Source organism: Anguilla rostrata, chromosome 11, assembly GCF_018555375.3.
Source record: "Anguilla rostrata isolate EN2019 chromosome 11, ASM1855537v3, whole genome shotgun sequence".
NCBI lineage: Eukaryota > Metazoa > Chordata > Actinopteri > Anguilliformes > Anguillidae > Anguilla > Anguilla rostrata.
Window position 1 is genome coordinate 26,309,166 of NC_057943.1, and position 13,475 is coordinate 26,322,640.

The 13,475-nt window shown below is 47.4% G+C and overlaps 1 protein-coding gene across 1 annotated transcript; it reads left to right on the top strand.

Moving 5' to 3' along the window:
- The first annotated feature begins 591 nt into the window (after positions 1 to 591).
- On the top strand, positions 592 to 13,467 carry racgap1 (Rac GTPase activating protein 1). The gene is made up of 18 exons (XM_064300269.1): positions 592 to 761; positions 1,378 to 1,465; positions 1,572 to 1,774; positions 2,554 to 2,693; positions 2,824 to 2,893; positions 3,127 to 3,180; positions 3,279 to 3,356; positions 3,509 to 3,626; positions 4,145 to 4,290; positions 5,776 to 5,940; positions 6,030 to 6,124; positions 6,457 to 6,472; positions 6,847 to 7,009; positions 8,212 to 8,317; positions 9,458 to 9,590; positions 9,931 to 10,060; positions 10,927 to 11,035; positions 11,425 to 13,467. The coding sequence occupies exons 2-18, from the start codon at positions 1,381 to 1,383 to the stop codon at positions 11,492 to 11,494; spliced, it is 1,881 nt and encodes a 626-aa protein (XP_064156339.1). The 5' UTR covers positions 592 to 761; positions 1,378 to 1,380; the 3' UTR covers positions 11,495 to 13,467.
- The last annotated feature ends 8 nt before the right edge of the window (positions 13,468 to 13,475 follow it).

Below are 13,475 nucleotides of genomic sequence, written 5' to 3' on the forward strand. Positions count from 1 at the left end.
TAAATTATATAGGCTAGTTAAACCCAGGGCACTCCTGTCTACCAACAATGCTTATTAAATGGTCAGGATAATAGATCACATTTGCACATACTAGTTTTTTTACAAAAAATTTTTCCAGCAAGTAGCTACAGTAATGTTTTTTTCCCCCACACGTGACCAGAGGCAATTCTTATGAACAGGCAATGCAGGCAACTGCCTGGGGCTCCAAGCATTGGGGGGCCCCAGAGGGCTTAGTTTGAGTGATTTTCAGTAACAGGATGACAGTGGAAGTCAGTCAGAAGGGCTGCATGGGATTTTCTGCCTAGGGCTACCCCCCAGTCACTAGAACAGCCTCTGCATATGGTTTAGGTTTTTATGCCAGTTTTCTCGTAGCTAAATATACTTTGGCAATTAAAGGGAATATCACATATCTATCATTTGTAGCTTTCCTGTTTGTAGGTTATTTCCTTACTCTCCGGTGCGAACCTTAAAAACGAATAAACTTAACTGAGTGCGGTATCAAGTCAAGTTCTGGAGTATAACCTTAGTTTGCGTCTGGCCCCACCCACTCTTACGTTACCCTGCACGTAGGCGTGTTGACGGAAGGGCGAAGTCATTGGCTGCCGGGTAAATTTGAAATGTAACCGAACTGCTCGTAGGAGGAAACGAACAATTTGCTCCTCTGTTGGCTAACTTGGACGGGCAGGGGGAATCATTCGGATTAATTCCGCAACTTTTTTTTCGTGGAGCCGAAATATTCGGCAGCGGAGGACACTAAAAGAGTAAGTTTACAGTTGTATATAACCAACTACGTGACCGCTAACGTGCTCAAAATTAGATAGCTAGCTGGAATAGACTACTTCACTTTAATCTCACGTTAGCTAGCGACAACGTTCGTGGGTGTACCAGCGTTTTGCAGATTGATCCAAATTCATGGGTTCACATTGGTTAAACAGAAACATTGTTGCTATCTCTGTTGATATTTTATGTTCGTCCAGTTAGATAACTGCTGTCTAAATACAATTGGCTATATAACGTTAGACAGTATCACAACATGCTTTGGGTGTCATTGTTGTCCACGTTAGCTAGCATTAACTCAGAAATTTGCTTGCTAGCATGTCCATGCACGGCTAACGTCCCTACACGGTCATGCATTAGAACTAACTACAAAATTCAGAATATCACTGGCCAAAAATAACTTTCAGACGTTTACTCTTCATGTACGTGACTCTTCAGTTTACGTTTTTGAACACGTTCAGTTTAGGCAATTTGAAAATGTTTAGTGTGGACTTCTATGATCGGTAGATTTAGATCTCCACTATTTGAGGTGCTCGAGTCTGTTTTGAGGAAGTTGCTGGGATCAATCACCACAGTATGTGCCGTTTCCATTTGCCCCAGGACATGGACACCGCGATGGTAAACGTGCAGGGCTTGTTTGATAATCTGCGGGCGCACGTGGAGGTCCTGAGCGAAGGCGTCGAGCCTCGTAAGTAGTCACATTCAATAGCAGGATATGAGTTCTGGAATCACAATTTTTGGGGCGGGGGTAAAGGTAGGGTTTGCACTGACACCCACACCTCTCCCGTCCTCAGAGTTTATCCAAATGGCGCTGAACTTTGAGGACTGCCGGCGGAAGTGGCTGAAGCTGGAGCAGGACCTGGGATCTTGTAAGGAAGTTCTGGCCAAGGCGGAAACAGAGAGGGGGGCCTTGGAAGTCAAGCTCAAGCACGCTCGCAACCAGGTGGACGTGGAGATCCGCCGGCGCCAGAGGGCAGAGGCTGACTGCGAGAAATTGGTGTGTTTTGTGCGCTATCGTGGCTTGTACCTGCCTCTGACTCAAACTATTACATTTGTGTTTGAATATTAATTTGTCATTTGACTTGTGTATGTAACCTGTCGCGTGCATTCTACTGTACGTTGCATTGAGATTAGGAATGCAAGTGCAGTTGACTCAAGGTCCTTGGAAGTGTTAAAAGATGGAGAACATGAAACTGTCATATTTGCATGTTTACATTTTTTTCTTCTGCTTTTCGGATTGGTTTGGAGATGGGTTTTGTGATCCACAGCAAGAAAATACACTTTGGGCAAAGAAGCTTGTGCAAAGTTTTGTTTCCAGAGGGTGTACATATGAATATATTAATTTCATAGAGTATGTTCACGATTATAAACATAAATATCAGTTTTTATATTGTGCCAGTACTTAATTCCTTGAGTGCAGCGGTCTTGGGTAGCACACCATAGGAATCCAACCAAAAATAATACTACGCATATTTTTTGGAGAATAAGCTGGTAATATACATATATATGACCGCTAGAGGCATAATAGTACGGTGCAAACTGCTTTGGACACTACAAGTGAAGTAACATTTTTTGGGGGGGAAATCTCAGAATGTAAACTCCCTGAGTATAAGTCTAAATACAAATTTTCATCGCATTCAAAGACAGTGGACAGGGCACAGGCTGGCATTATCTATGCTGAAATGCAGGCAGTGAGTTTGAGCTGAGCTCGCCTACCTGAGGAAGCGTGGGTAGAACAGCGCGTTCTCACCCCCCCCCCCCCCGTTTGTGCTGCAGGACCGTCAGATCCAGCTGATCCGGGAGCTGCTGATCTCGGAGAGCTCCAGCAACAGCATCCAGCTCAACGAGGAGCAGCGGTCGGCGCTGGCCTTCCTCAACGCGCGCTCGCAGGCCTCGCAACTGAACACCAGCCGCAGGTGAGGCCCCAGCGCGCTCGCCGCCCTGCATCAGCTCAGCCAGGGGCTGCCGAGCGGCACGCAGGGTCGCGCGTGCTCTCTGCTGATTCACTGTTATTATAATCACACCGTGTCTCCCTTTCCGTTGCAGGTTAACCACAATAGACGAGTCTGCCTCCAGTCTGTCGGACATCAGCTACGACCAGACCAACGAGTCTCTGGTAAATGCATCCAACGCAGATGGTCTTTGTGTGCACTCTGTGTGAAGTGAGCAGTTTGGACCACTTTGAATGGATGCTCTTAACAAATTTGGGCTGAGGCTCATAGATTATTAATTTTTTTCATCAATGGAAAGTAGAAGCAGCTTTAGTATATTGGAAGCGGTCTCTGCTTTGTTGTTCGGGTAGGAGACTGGTCATGCCATGCTGAACACGGTCTTTTCTTTATTGTGCAGGACTGGGACTCGTCTGCGGTGAAGATGGTGCGGCTGAAGAAGAGGCAGAAAAGAGTGAGTCCCCTTTACTCTCAGAGCCAGGCAGCGAAAGGCCGTTTTCACCCCATTTATCAATCCAGCTGAAATGATCTCTCCCCCTTTTGTGACATCAGCGCTCCTCCCGAAATCACACCGAGGGGCCCCTCTCTGTCGCCAAGAGGTCCCGTTCCACTGGCCGCCCGTCTGATAAGGTACGGTATGGTGCGGCCAATTAAAAGGGTGGAGACTGACTTTAGGGGTGGAGCCTGGGGGTGGGTACAGGGGCGGAGACTGGGTACCTTATAAATGGCATCACCCCTATTTTTCCTTACAAGCTTGTTTCTTTTGTGTTGGCCTTCCGTAGCTGAACGAGTCCATTGTGGCCAGAACCACTCTGACGGTGCCTGCAGATGGTGGCTCCATCGAGGCTGTCGCCACCATAGAGACAGTGCCCTACTGGACCCGCAGCAGGAGGAAGACATGTGAGAGGAGGGGGGAGGGGGTGCCATCTAACTCACCGTTTCCACATACGTCACCACCCTGGCAACCATCCAGAGAATTAAAGTTCCACCAACAAAAGCTCACTGAGCTAACCATTCATCAAAGACACAATTGAGGCATGACTTCTGAGGGCTGATTCATCAAATTGGCCCTCAGCAGAGTTTAGTTCAGTTCCATTTTAATTCAGTCATTGGGGGAAATTAAGTGAATGTTTTTTTTCCATTTGTCAGTTGGTTAATTAAATTTCAGTTGGCTTCCTGAATTGTCGGAAATTAAATTAATTGACTCCACCCACCTACGCGTAGAAGGTAGTTGGAATTCCCTGCCAGTTCTGGCCAATCGGTGCCCTCTCTCCTTAAAGGGCGCTAGGCTGTGATACCTAGGTAAAGCTTGTCAGTGCTTTGTGGTAGATGTGCTGGATTTTGTGAAGACTCTTTCAGTGGGTAGTTTATATGTGGCTATGTTATCAGTGTCTTAACGTGGCCCACCCCTTTCTCAGCAGTAGTTCAAGGCTGGGAGTCTGATTCCACCTCAGCTGAGAACGTGCCAAAGCTGATCAGCAAGCCGGAGAGGGTCCCTGTGTCCGAGCCCAGCACCCCGCAAGGCAACGGAGGGGTCCGCCTGCACGAGTTCATCTCCAAAACGGTAGGGGCTCCAACCCCCCCCCTTCCCCCATGCTCATGCACTCAGACTAGGAATGTGAACGACACATTTCTGACTGTCGACTAGTTACTGTCTGAAATGGAGTAATCGTTTTTTACCATTTGATGTAGGACACCGCTAATAAAAACGTGCTATGACTTGAATCAGCGTGGGACCCGAGATTAAAACATTTAGAAATAATCAATAAGCATTGATTTGTTTTTTCCAGAATGATTATATGCTGCTTCGCTCACTGTACAGGTTAACACATCACCCAGGCTTCAGGTTATAGTCACATAAGCCTCGGTAGTTAGTGCTGTCCACACAGATGTTTATCACAACGTTGTCGGACTTGGATAGAGTGGTACGGAGAGAGGCCGCTGTTTCACTCCATTCAGTTTGAGTGATGGTTTGTCATGCAACCGTACATCGCACAGGAGTATATTTGGGCTCGACAAATGGCAGTTGGTCCCTAAACCCTTAGCCCTTAGCCCTTTACCATGCTTACTGGGAGCATGTCTTTTGTTGCCATTTTAGCTATTAAATCTGTTGTAGTTTGAGCTGGACAGCACTCACATTGATGGGGTCTCACTACAAAGGTGGGTTCTTGTTTGCTGTGATCTCTTGGCCTAGGGTGTTAAATTCTTAGGTGGGTTAGCATCATTGATGTTAACGTGTGGAATTTGGCAGCACATATTTTGCACTGACAGTGTTTTCTTCAAAATCGGTCCACGCGCCACATTTTGCAAGCTGGCCATCTTTTCAACTGACCATAAGTAACGTTAAAATGTTAAAGTGAATGACAACAGGCCCTGCCCGTCCCCTCTATTCCCATTTAGAGCAGTAGCCTAGGTCACTTTGGTTGTCTTATTTGAAAACGGTCTGAGAGTTAATCAAGAAGTTTTTTTTATTTTTTATTTTTTTTATTTCATTTAACATTCAACATCGACAAATTGTTCACGTCCCTAACAGTCTACACACGCTCTCAGAATGTTAAATAAAAGTGATGCATCTTTAGTGTATCTGTGGCCAAGCCTGTTCACCAGGGTCTGTGTTCTTGCCAGAGGCCACTTTCACAGAGCATCATTGGGTGACAGCGGACTAAGAAAAATATGTTGACAGTACCTGTGCCTAATATGTATTTCATTGTGGCTTTCTCAGTTTAAAAAAAAATAAATACAATTTTTTAACTGATTTATTTGAAAGGCTATCCAGACCCTGCGCTGCAGTTATAATGTACTCATCCATTAGGGAGGAGCCGGTGTTGAGCTCTCTGGCAGGCTCGCTCACCTTAAACGGCCCCGTCCTGCCGCGGCGGACAGGGAGCGCCCGCATGCGTGTGTGGACGGCATCCGTAATCGCGGTGGAAAAACACTGAAACCGCAGAAAGCACCGCGCCGTGGAAACGCCCTCGGGCTCCGAGCGGGAAAGAGCACACGAAGGGTGAAAAACTGCCCGTTCTGAGCGCGCTCACTCCTTCCCGCGCAGGTCATCAAGCCGGAGTCGTGCGTGCCGTGCGGGAAGAGGATCAAGTTCGGCAAGCTGTCCCTGAAATGCCGCGACTGCCGCGTGGTCTCTCACCCGGAGTGCCGGGACCGCTGCCCCCTGCCCTGCATACCCACGCTCGCCGGCACCCCCGTCAGGATCGGAGAGGTACTGCAGCCTCCCCATGGTGGCTCTGTTTTGCTGCATCTGCTCTATGACTTTGAGCGGGTTCACTGAGTCTTTCTCTCTGTCCCCAGGGCACCCTGGCAGACTATGTCCCTGCCTCATCTCCCATGATTCCCTCTCTGGTTGTTCACTGCGTCAATGAGATTGAGCACAGAGGGCTGCATGAGGTGAGTGGATTTAGATTTTATTTTTTGTATTTGTTTTTGTGCATTGGATAGAGGAGCCAGTCCTCTAAATGGATTTGATGTCTCTTGCTTGGTCCTACATTCAGCCCACTGTGTGAGCAGCATCTGATGTTCAAAAGTAGCAACTCCATTTTGCCACTAGAGGGCGAATAGGCCAGGCCATAGCTGTTAAGTTATGCTGCTGCCCAAGTGCCCATAGTGCAGACTAGTATGCACACAGACTACAGTTGCTTGCCCAAAAGAGTCCCAATTGTATACATCCCTGTTAGTGTTCTGTGTGATTGGCAGGCTGAAACTGCGTGCATCCTTTGGGGGCCGGGCTGTACCGGGTCTCAGGCTGAGCTGTATGTTCTTTGCAGGCCGGGCTGTACCGGGTCTCAGGCTGAGCTGTATGTTCTTTGCAGGCCGGGCTGTACCGGGTCTCAGGCTGAGCTGTATGTTCTTTGCAGGCCGGGCTGTACCGGGTCTCAGGCTGAGCTGTATGTTCTTTGCAGGCCGGGCTGTACCGGGTCTCAGGCTGAGCTGTATGTTCTTTGCAGGCCGGGCTGTACCGGGTCTCAGGCTGAGCTGTATGTTCTTTGCAGGCCGGGCTGTACCGGGTCTCAGGCTGAGCTGTATGTTCTTTGCAGGCCGGGCTGTACCGGGTCTCAGGCTGAGCTGTATGTTCTTTGCAGGCCGGCTGTACCGGGTCTTGGCCGGCTAGGGCTACGCGGTGAGGGCTGAAGGAAGTTCTGCGGGGAAGACTGTCCCTCCTCGGGCAACGGTGGAAGCATCCGCCATCTGCGGCCTCCTGAAGGACTTCCTGCGGAACCTCAAAGAGCCGCTGCTCACCTTCCGCCTCAACCGCACCTTCATGGAGGCCGCCGGTGGGTCAGGGGTCAGGGGTCAGGGATCACACAGGAATCCGCTTTTTCACCACAGATTCCACACACATGCACCGCTTCAGTGTTCCCTCCTTCCTCTCTGCTCGATTACAGGAGGTTCTGGGTGGTAAAGGTTCACACGGCTACCATAGTCCATTGTCACGCTTTTGTACTTGGTCACGGCCTCCTAATTTTCAGAAGATTCAAATTGCAGTGTTTTTGCTTCTGTAATAGAGACAGAACTTGTTAAGAATGGAGAATGAAGCTGGGGAGACATCCTGTCAGGGTTTTGGCTTCCCCACCATTTCCTCCCTCTTTGACCCTTTCTGCTTACCCGTCTGAATAAAGTGGGAAAATACATGAATATATAAATAATGTAAGAATACAAAGCTGTGTATCTAAGTCTAAAGAATGAATTCTCCACAAGGATGCTGGGTAATTGTTGCTGACTGGGAGGGGCGGGGGGATGCAGTCCTGTGGCTGTGTAGGCACAGGTGTCCCAGACTCTGACCTCTGAACTCTGTTGGATATCCAAGTTCCATTTAGCAGTTTCCGCAGACTGATTTATTTTATGTTTAATACTCTCATGAGCTGCACGGAGCTCTTTCCAAATGATACTTCTTAGATATTCTGGAGAGATCATTGATGGATAGTTCAGAGTTCCCAGCCATGATGATGCCGCTGTTTTCGCTTGTAAACAAATATCTTCTACAGAGGATGAAATTTATCATGTGAGATTGTGAGAGTAGGGCGAGGGACGTGTTCAGCAGGCGAAAAAGTCTGAAAAAGTGCAAATTCAAACGTGCCACCGTTTTGTTTACACTTCTGAATACTAGTTATTCAGTTCTAACTAAGCTAATATATTTTCACCGTTCAAATTATGCTCGATTTGCAAAATTTGTTCTGAGAGTCCTATTCTCAGCTAGGAACCTCTGCAGATTTGCAGAGAGACTGATAAATCACTGCATTGAGCAAAAGTGCAAACCTGAGCTTTAACGGATTATAAAATGTGCTACGTGGTCTGGGTCCAGACTTTGACTTGTGGTAATCTATGATCATCAAAAAGCTTCACAAAAAAGGGCTCTTCTCATAATGTACGTTATTTAAGACGTCTAACCGAAAATGTTTCAAATGTTCCAGTTTCTGGAACAGCTTGTGTGTTGGGCTGCTTGCTGCATTTTAACAGGCTCTGGCTTCTTTCCCAGAAATTCAGGATGATGACAACAGCATCGCCATGATGTACCAGACCATCAGCGACCTGCCCCAAGCCAACAGGGACACGCTGGCCTTCCTCGTCATTCACCTGCAGAGGTAGAAACGCGTACACACACGCACATACACATACATGCACACACGCGCACACATGTACATACTCACACACGCACATACACACACGCGCATACATACACACACGCGCATACATACACACACGCGCATACATACACACAGCACGCACATACACACACGCACATACACACACGCACATATGCATACACACGCTCATACACACACATGCACGTGCGCATACACACACATGCGCATACACACACATGCACATACACACACGCACATACACACACACGCGCATACACACACATGCACATACACACACGCACATACACACACACGCGCATACACAAGTTAATTCAGTTCTCTTTTTCTACTGCATTGTACTGTGAAAGACAGGGCCTGAATCCCCAGATAAAGGCAAGGTTCCCCATAGTGGGAGAAAACAATTGTGGTGAGAAACTGGTGCACATACTTGCACTCAATCACAAATCCCTCTCAGGGTTTCCACGGTTCTTCAAAATCCTTGAAAGTATTTGCATTCTGGAAAAGTCAGAGAAAGTGCTCAGTTATACTGTTGTCCTCGAGCCACCAGTAAATTGGCCAATTTAAAACAAAAAATAGACAAACTGTAAAGCAAGTGAGATGCATCCATCTTTCTTGCTAGCTCATTAGCACAATGTTACTTAGTGTGCCGATTATGCTAACAAATTGGAAAGCTTTTTATTGCATTAAGTCACCTACAAAAAGCCATTGCTCACTGGAGAATGAGGCGTGTACCTTTGTACATGCAGAATATTTTGAAAATAATGTAGTTACACCTCAAAATAGCCCTACTGCCCAAGGCAGCACTATTACACCAAAAATAAAACCTTGAATTCTACATTCATCTTCACAATGTCATTAAAAATATTATCTCAAATAAGAGTCCGGAGAAAATCAAGCTTGGGGCTCATATCTCAGGTGTCTGATCATGAACCCTCATCCAGGGTCAGGTTCACCCAGTCCATAGCCTAGCCACATCCATTATGAGCTAAACAGCTAACCTGGCCATGAATCTGTACCTTTTCTGAGGCACTTTGTGAATGCAGGCCCAGGGTAGTGTGCCCTGTAGGAGGGCGCAGGTTTTGATTGGTCCGAGTCTGACCCGGGTTGTGCTTCCAGGGTCGCTCAGAGCACAGACACCAAGATGGACGTGTCAAACCTGGCTCGCGTGTTTGGCCCCACGCTGGTGGGTCACGCAGTGCCCGACCCGGACCCCCGGACCATCCTGCAGGACACCAAGCGCCAGCCTAAGGTACTTGCTTTCCCTACCCAGGGCTTCAGCTAGCTGTCCTGCGGTCTCGCAGCAGTCGCCTCAGCTCTTTCATTACCTACACCCGTCTTCATCTTCAAAAATATCTGTGTAAATGCTACATTTTAGACATGGCTGAACTGATGTAAGAACTTGCATTCCCCTGTCTGAAATGGCTTATAAGCTGTTTTAACTGAGATGAGACTTAAGAAAGCTGGCTAGTATTCCTTAATTGGCTCAGAACTGAGCCCTCCTGTCTTTATGACCTTTGACCTATTGACCTTCTGTGGAGCTGATGCAGTGTGGCTCAGGGCGCTGATGTAATTCTTGTGTGATTGGACAGGTGATTGAGCGTCTCTTGAGCCTGCCTGTGGAGTATTGGAGCCAGTTCATGATGGTGGATCCTGACCAGGCCCTCCCAGGTCACATGATCATTGAGAACACCAACTGCTACGCCACCCCTGAACATAAAGGTGAGTCCATGCCCTTAATGCACTAGCACACAGAAGAGGCCACACTCATAACGCACTAATACAAAGGTGAAATCACTCTCGTAACGCACTGGCACAAAGGTGAGATCACATCTCATAATGCACTAGCACAAAGGTGAGATCACTCCCATAATGCACTAGCACAAAGGTGAGATCACTCCCATAATGCACTAGCACAAAGGTGAGATCACTCCCATAATGCACTAGCACAAAGGTGAGATCACTCTTATAATGCACTAGCACAACGGTGAGATCACTCCCATAATCCACTAGCACAAAAGTGAGATCACTCCCATAATGCACTAGCACAAAGGTGAGATGACTCCCATAATGCACTAGCACAACAGTGAGATCACTCCCATAATGCACTAGCACAAGGTAACTGTTACAAACAATAGTAATTTCTCTATCTCTTGCAAATGACAGAAAGTGGGGAATGGGAAGTTATCCATAAATTTCGGACAGATGGCCTTGTTTCACACCTTTATTGTAGAGATTTACACATTTTTAAAAATGATTTATGTGTAAAAAAAAAAAAATTAAAAAAAGCAAAGAAGGTCACACTAACACAGCTGGTTGGTCTTCAGAGCGTGATTCTGATTGCTGCAAATTATGTTTTTATCAAGTACTTTTTGTGGATATGTGAAAAATGTGAAACTTTAACTTCCATCCAAGAACCGATTTATGCGAGTTCAGTCTATTCCCCTCTTTATCGTTTGCGAGAAATGGAGAACTAATCTTCTTGAGTCCTGCACCCAATCAGCTGCTGTGTGGCTCATGGTCTGTGGCGGGAGGCCCCCCCCGTCACTGATTAACGGCTCTTATCTGTGTGCCTCTCTGCGCTCCAGTGAGCATGCTGGGGCCCCTGACCACCCCCGAGCACCAGATGAACAAGACCCCGTCCTCCAGCTCGCTGTCCCAGCGCATGAAGTCCACCTTCGGCCGGAACACTCCCATGTAAGCCCCTCCTCTCCCGGATCAGCCCGTGACCGTCCCCCCCCCGTCCCCCCCCGGTCCCGCTCGGTGACTCTTCAGGTGCGGGACCTGGCTAAGGTTCACGCGTTTGTGCCGGTTAGCTAAACGCGGAGAGGACTTTGCACTCCGGGCAGACTCTCGACTTTTCCGGGTTAATCTTTCACCGTGTTATATGGTCGACCGGTGTCTGTTCCCCGCGGGGTGCATTCTGAACATGCGACCTCGCCGGAGCTCGATAACGGCTTTACTGTCCTTCACGCCCGACATCTCACCAGTGATTTATAACGTCGGCTTTTTATGCTGCCAGCACTTTTTTTTTCTGTAGAGCTAATGGGTTGGTTTATGATGTCTGGAACTTGGTTGTTTTTCAGATTCGGATGCAAGACCAAGTCTGCGACCAACTTGGGCCAGCAGTCCGGCTTTTTCTCTCCAATCGTGTAGTGGCCCCGGTGCATCCTGGGAATCGGCTCTGTTTCCGTCTCTGTACGAGGCACAGGGCGGGGCTACAAAGCCTTGCAATATTTTTATACCCATTTTTATTTTCTAACTAATTTTACCAAGTAATACTTCCAGAGGTTTTAGGTCTTCTTTACTAAAATGCCTTGTATCCTGTAACACGACTACATTTTTAACGTCTTTTAAATGTTCAAGTAACGTATTTATAATCAAAGGGAGGAATAAGCTATGTATGGCTCTTCCGTCAGTGTTTTTATGCTTTGTTTCTGTCTTGCCAGAGCTCTGATTTACCTCCATATACAATATTTAGAAGCTCTGCTTATGAAACCAGATTGTGGTTGAAACTGATCCAGCGGTGCCCAATCACGTGCCGTGGGGGGGCGAGGGCTTGCAGGGTTTCACTGCGCCAATCGCTACGCCTGCTGATTTAGCTAACACACCTTCAACCAGAGAAGAGGGAACTAATTGGTGGAATCAGCGGGCGAGATGATTGGCTGGAACGAACACCTGCATACTGCCGGCCCTCCACCTCATGATTGGGCGCCGCTGGTTTAATCCAAACCCACATTGGCTGTGCGAAGCGCGTAGGCATTTCCGCACCGATTTGGGTTGCGTTTTACCTGTGTTTTTACTCTCACTAACTGGCAGGCTGAGGTGGTTAATCTGTACCCCACAGCTGCGCAATCAAGCGTAAAACGGTTCACTGTATTTCTGTGATTCAGAGACCAGCCATGTGCACAGGGGGATGGCAACACTGGCACAATGTGTTTTGAAAAATGAAGAAAATACTGAAATTTACCTTTAGGTAAATGTAAATATAGCCACACGCCCCCTGTGCAGCTTTTATGAACAATTTTGTGAATTGGTGATCATACTGATTAATTTAAAAATATTCAGAGTAGGAAAAAAGTATCACTTTATATTTTAACCCAGTTGTGTTTTATATGTTGTGCCCCTCATTATAATGGTAAAAGCTTAGGAACTGTCGCCTTGCAGGCACAGAACTTTGTAATATGGGCCTGTAAGAATTTCGAAGCGGTTTCCATAAGAGTAAATTACAGTAAATTAGGTCGGCAGGGAACAGTGGTTCTGATCTGCCTTGGTTTAAACTGTACTTCAGACAAGTTTGCTACATGTATTTTCAGTTTTATATTGTATTTAATTTCCCCAATCCATTTCTGATCACTATTTGAGTATGGTCAGCATGTTCCTCTTCTTCAGTGGGAAAGTATAGCCTTATCGACTCCTAACAAACCTGTTTGAACTTTCTGGTACGTATTCTTAATATTAGAACCTGTCTTCCGAGCTAGCATACTTTTCTCATGCATCCGGTGTGCAATATAACAGGGTTACTTTCCATGCAGCTAGTTTCCAAAGTACCGCATCGCTACCCTTTGTCCAGGTGTTTAGTTGAACTCTGTCTGTACCAAGGGGTCGCGATGATGACCTTTTGCCACTAGAGGTCGAGGTTGGGGAGAGGGCGTGCAGTGCGTTTGCATATGATGTTTGCCTATTTGTATTCTACGAAACGCTGGCTCTGGTTACACAATGGGCATTGTCTCCCTCGCGAATCAAAGGTGGGTTTGCACTCCAGGTGGCCTTGAGCCATTGTGTCCAGGGGCTAAGGTGTCAGGAAGCTAACTGCGCTCACTCCGCGAGCCCTTTATTAGTGCTTTATGGGACCTGGGCAATGTGCAATTGCGCTCTCCGATCGAGAACCCAGCTGCTCTGTGCGTCGGCGCCTAACGTGAAATGATTGAGCAGCAGCCTGCTCTGCCCAGAGGACCCTGCTTGGGAACGGCGTGCTGGCGAAGGGAAAGGGTTGTGCTGGTCTTTGCTTCTGGACTGCACTCCTCGAAGCCGTGTGGGTTTACATCCGAGTGCGTGAATACATGTTGTGTGCTTGGACACGCTGTCCTGTTTCTCTCCAAATACAGTAAACATTTGTAACAATCAAATTGTCTCG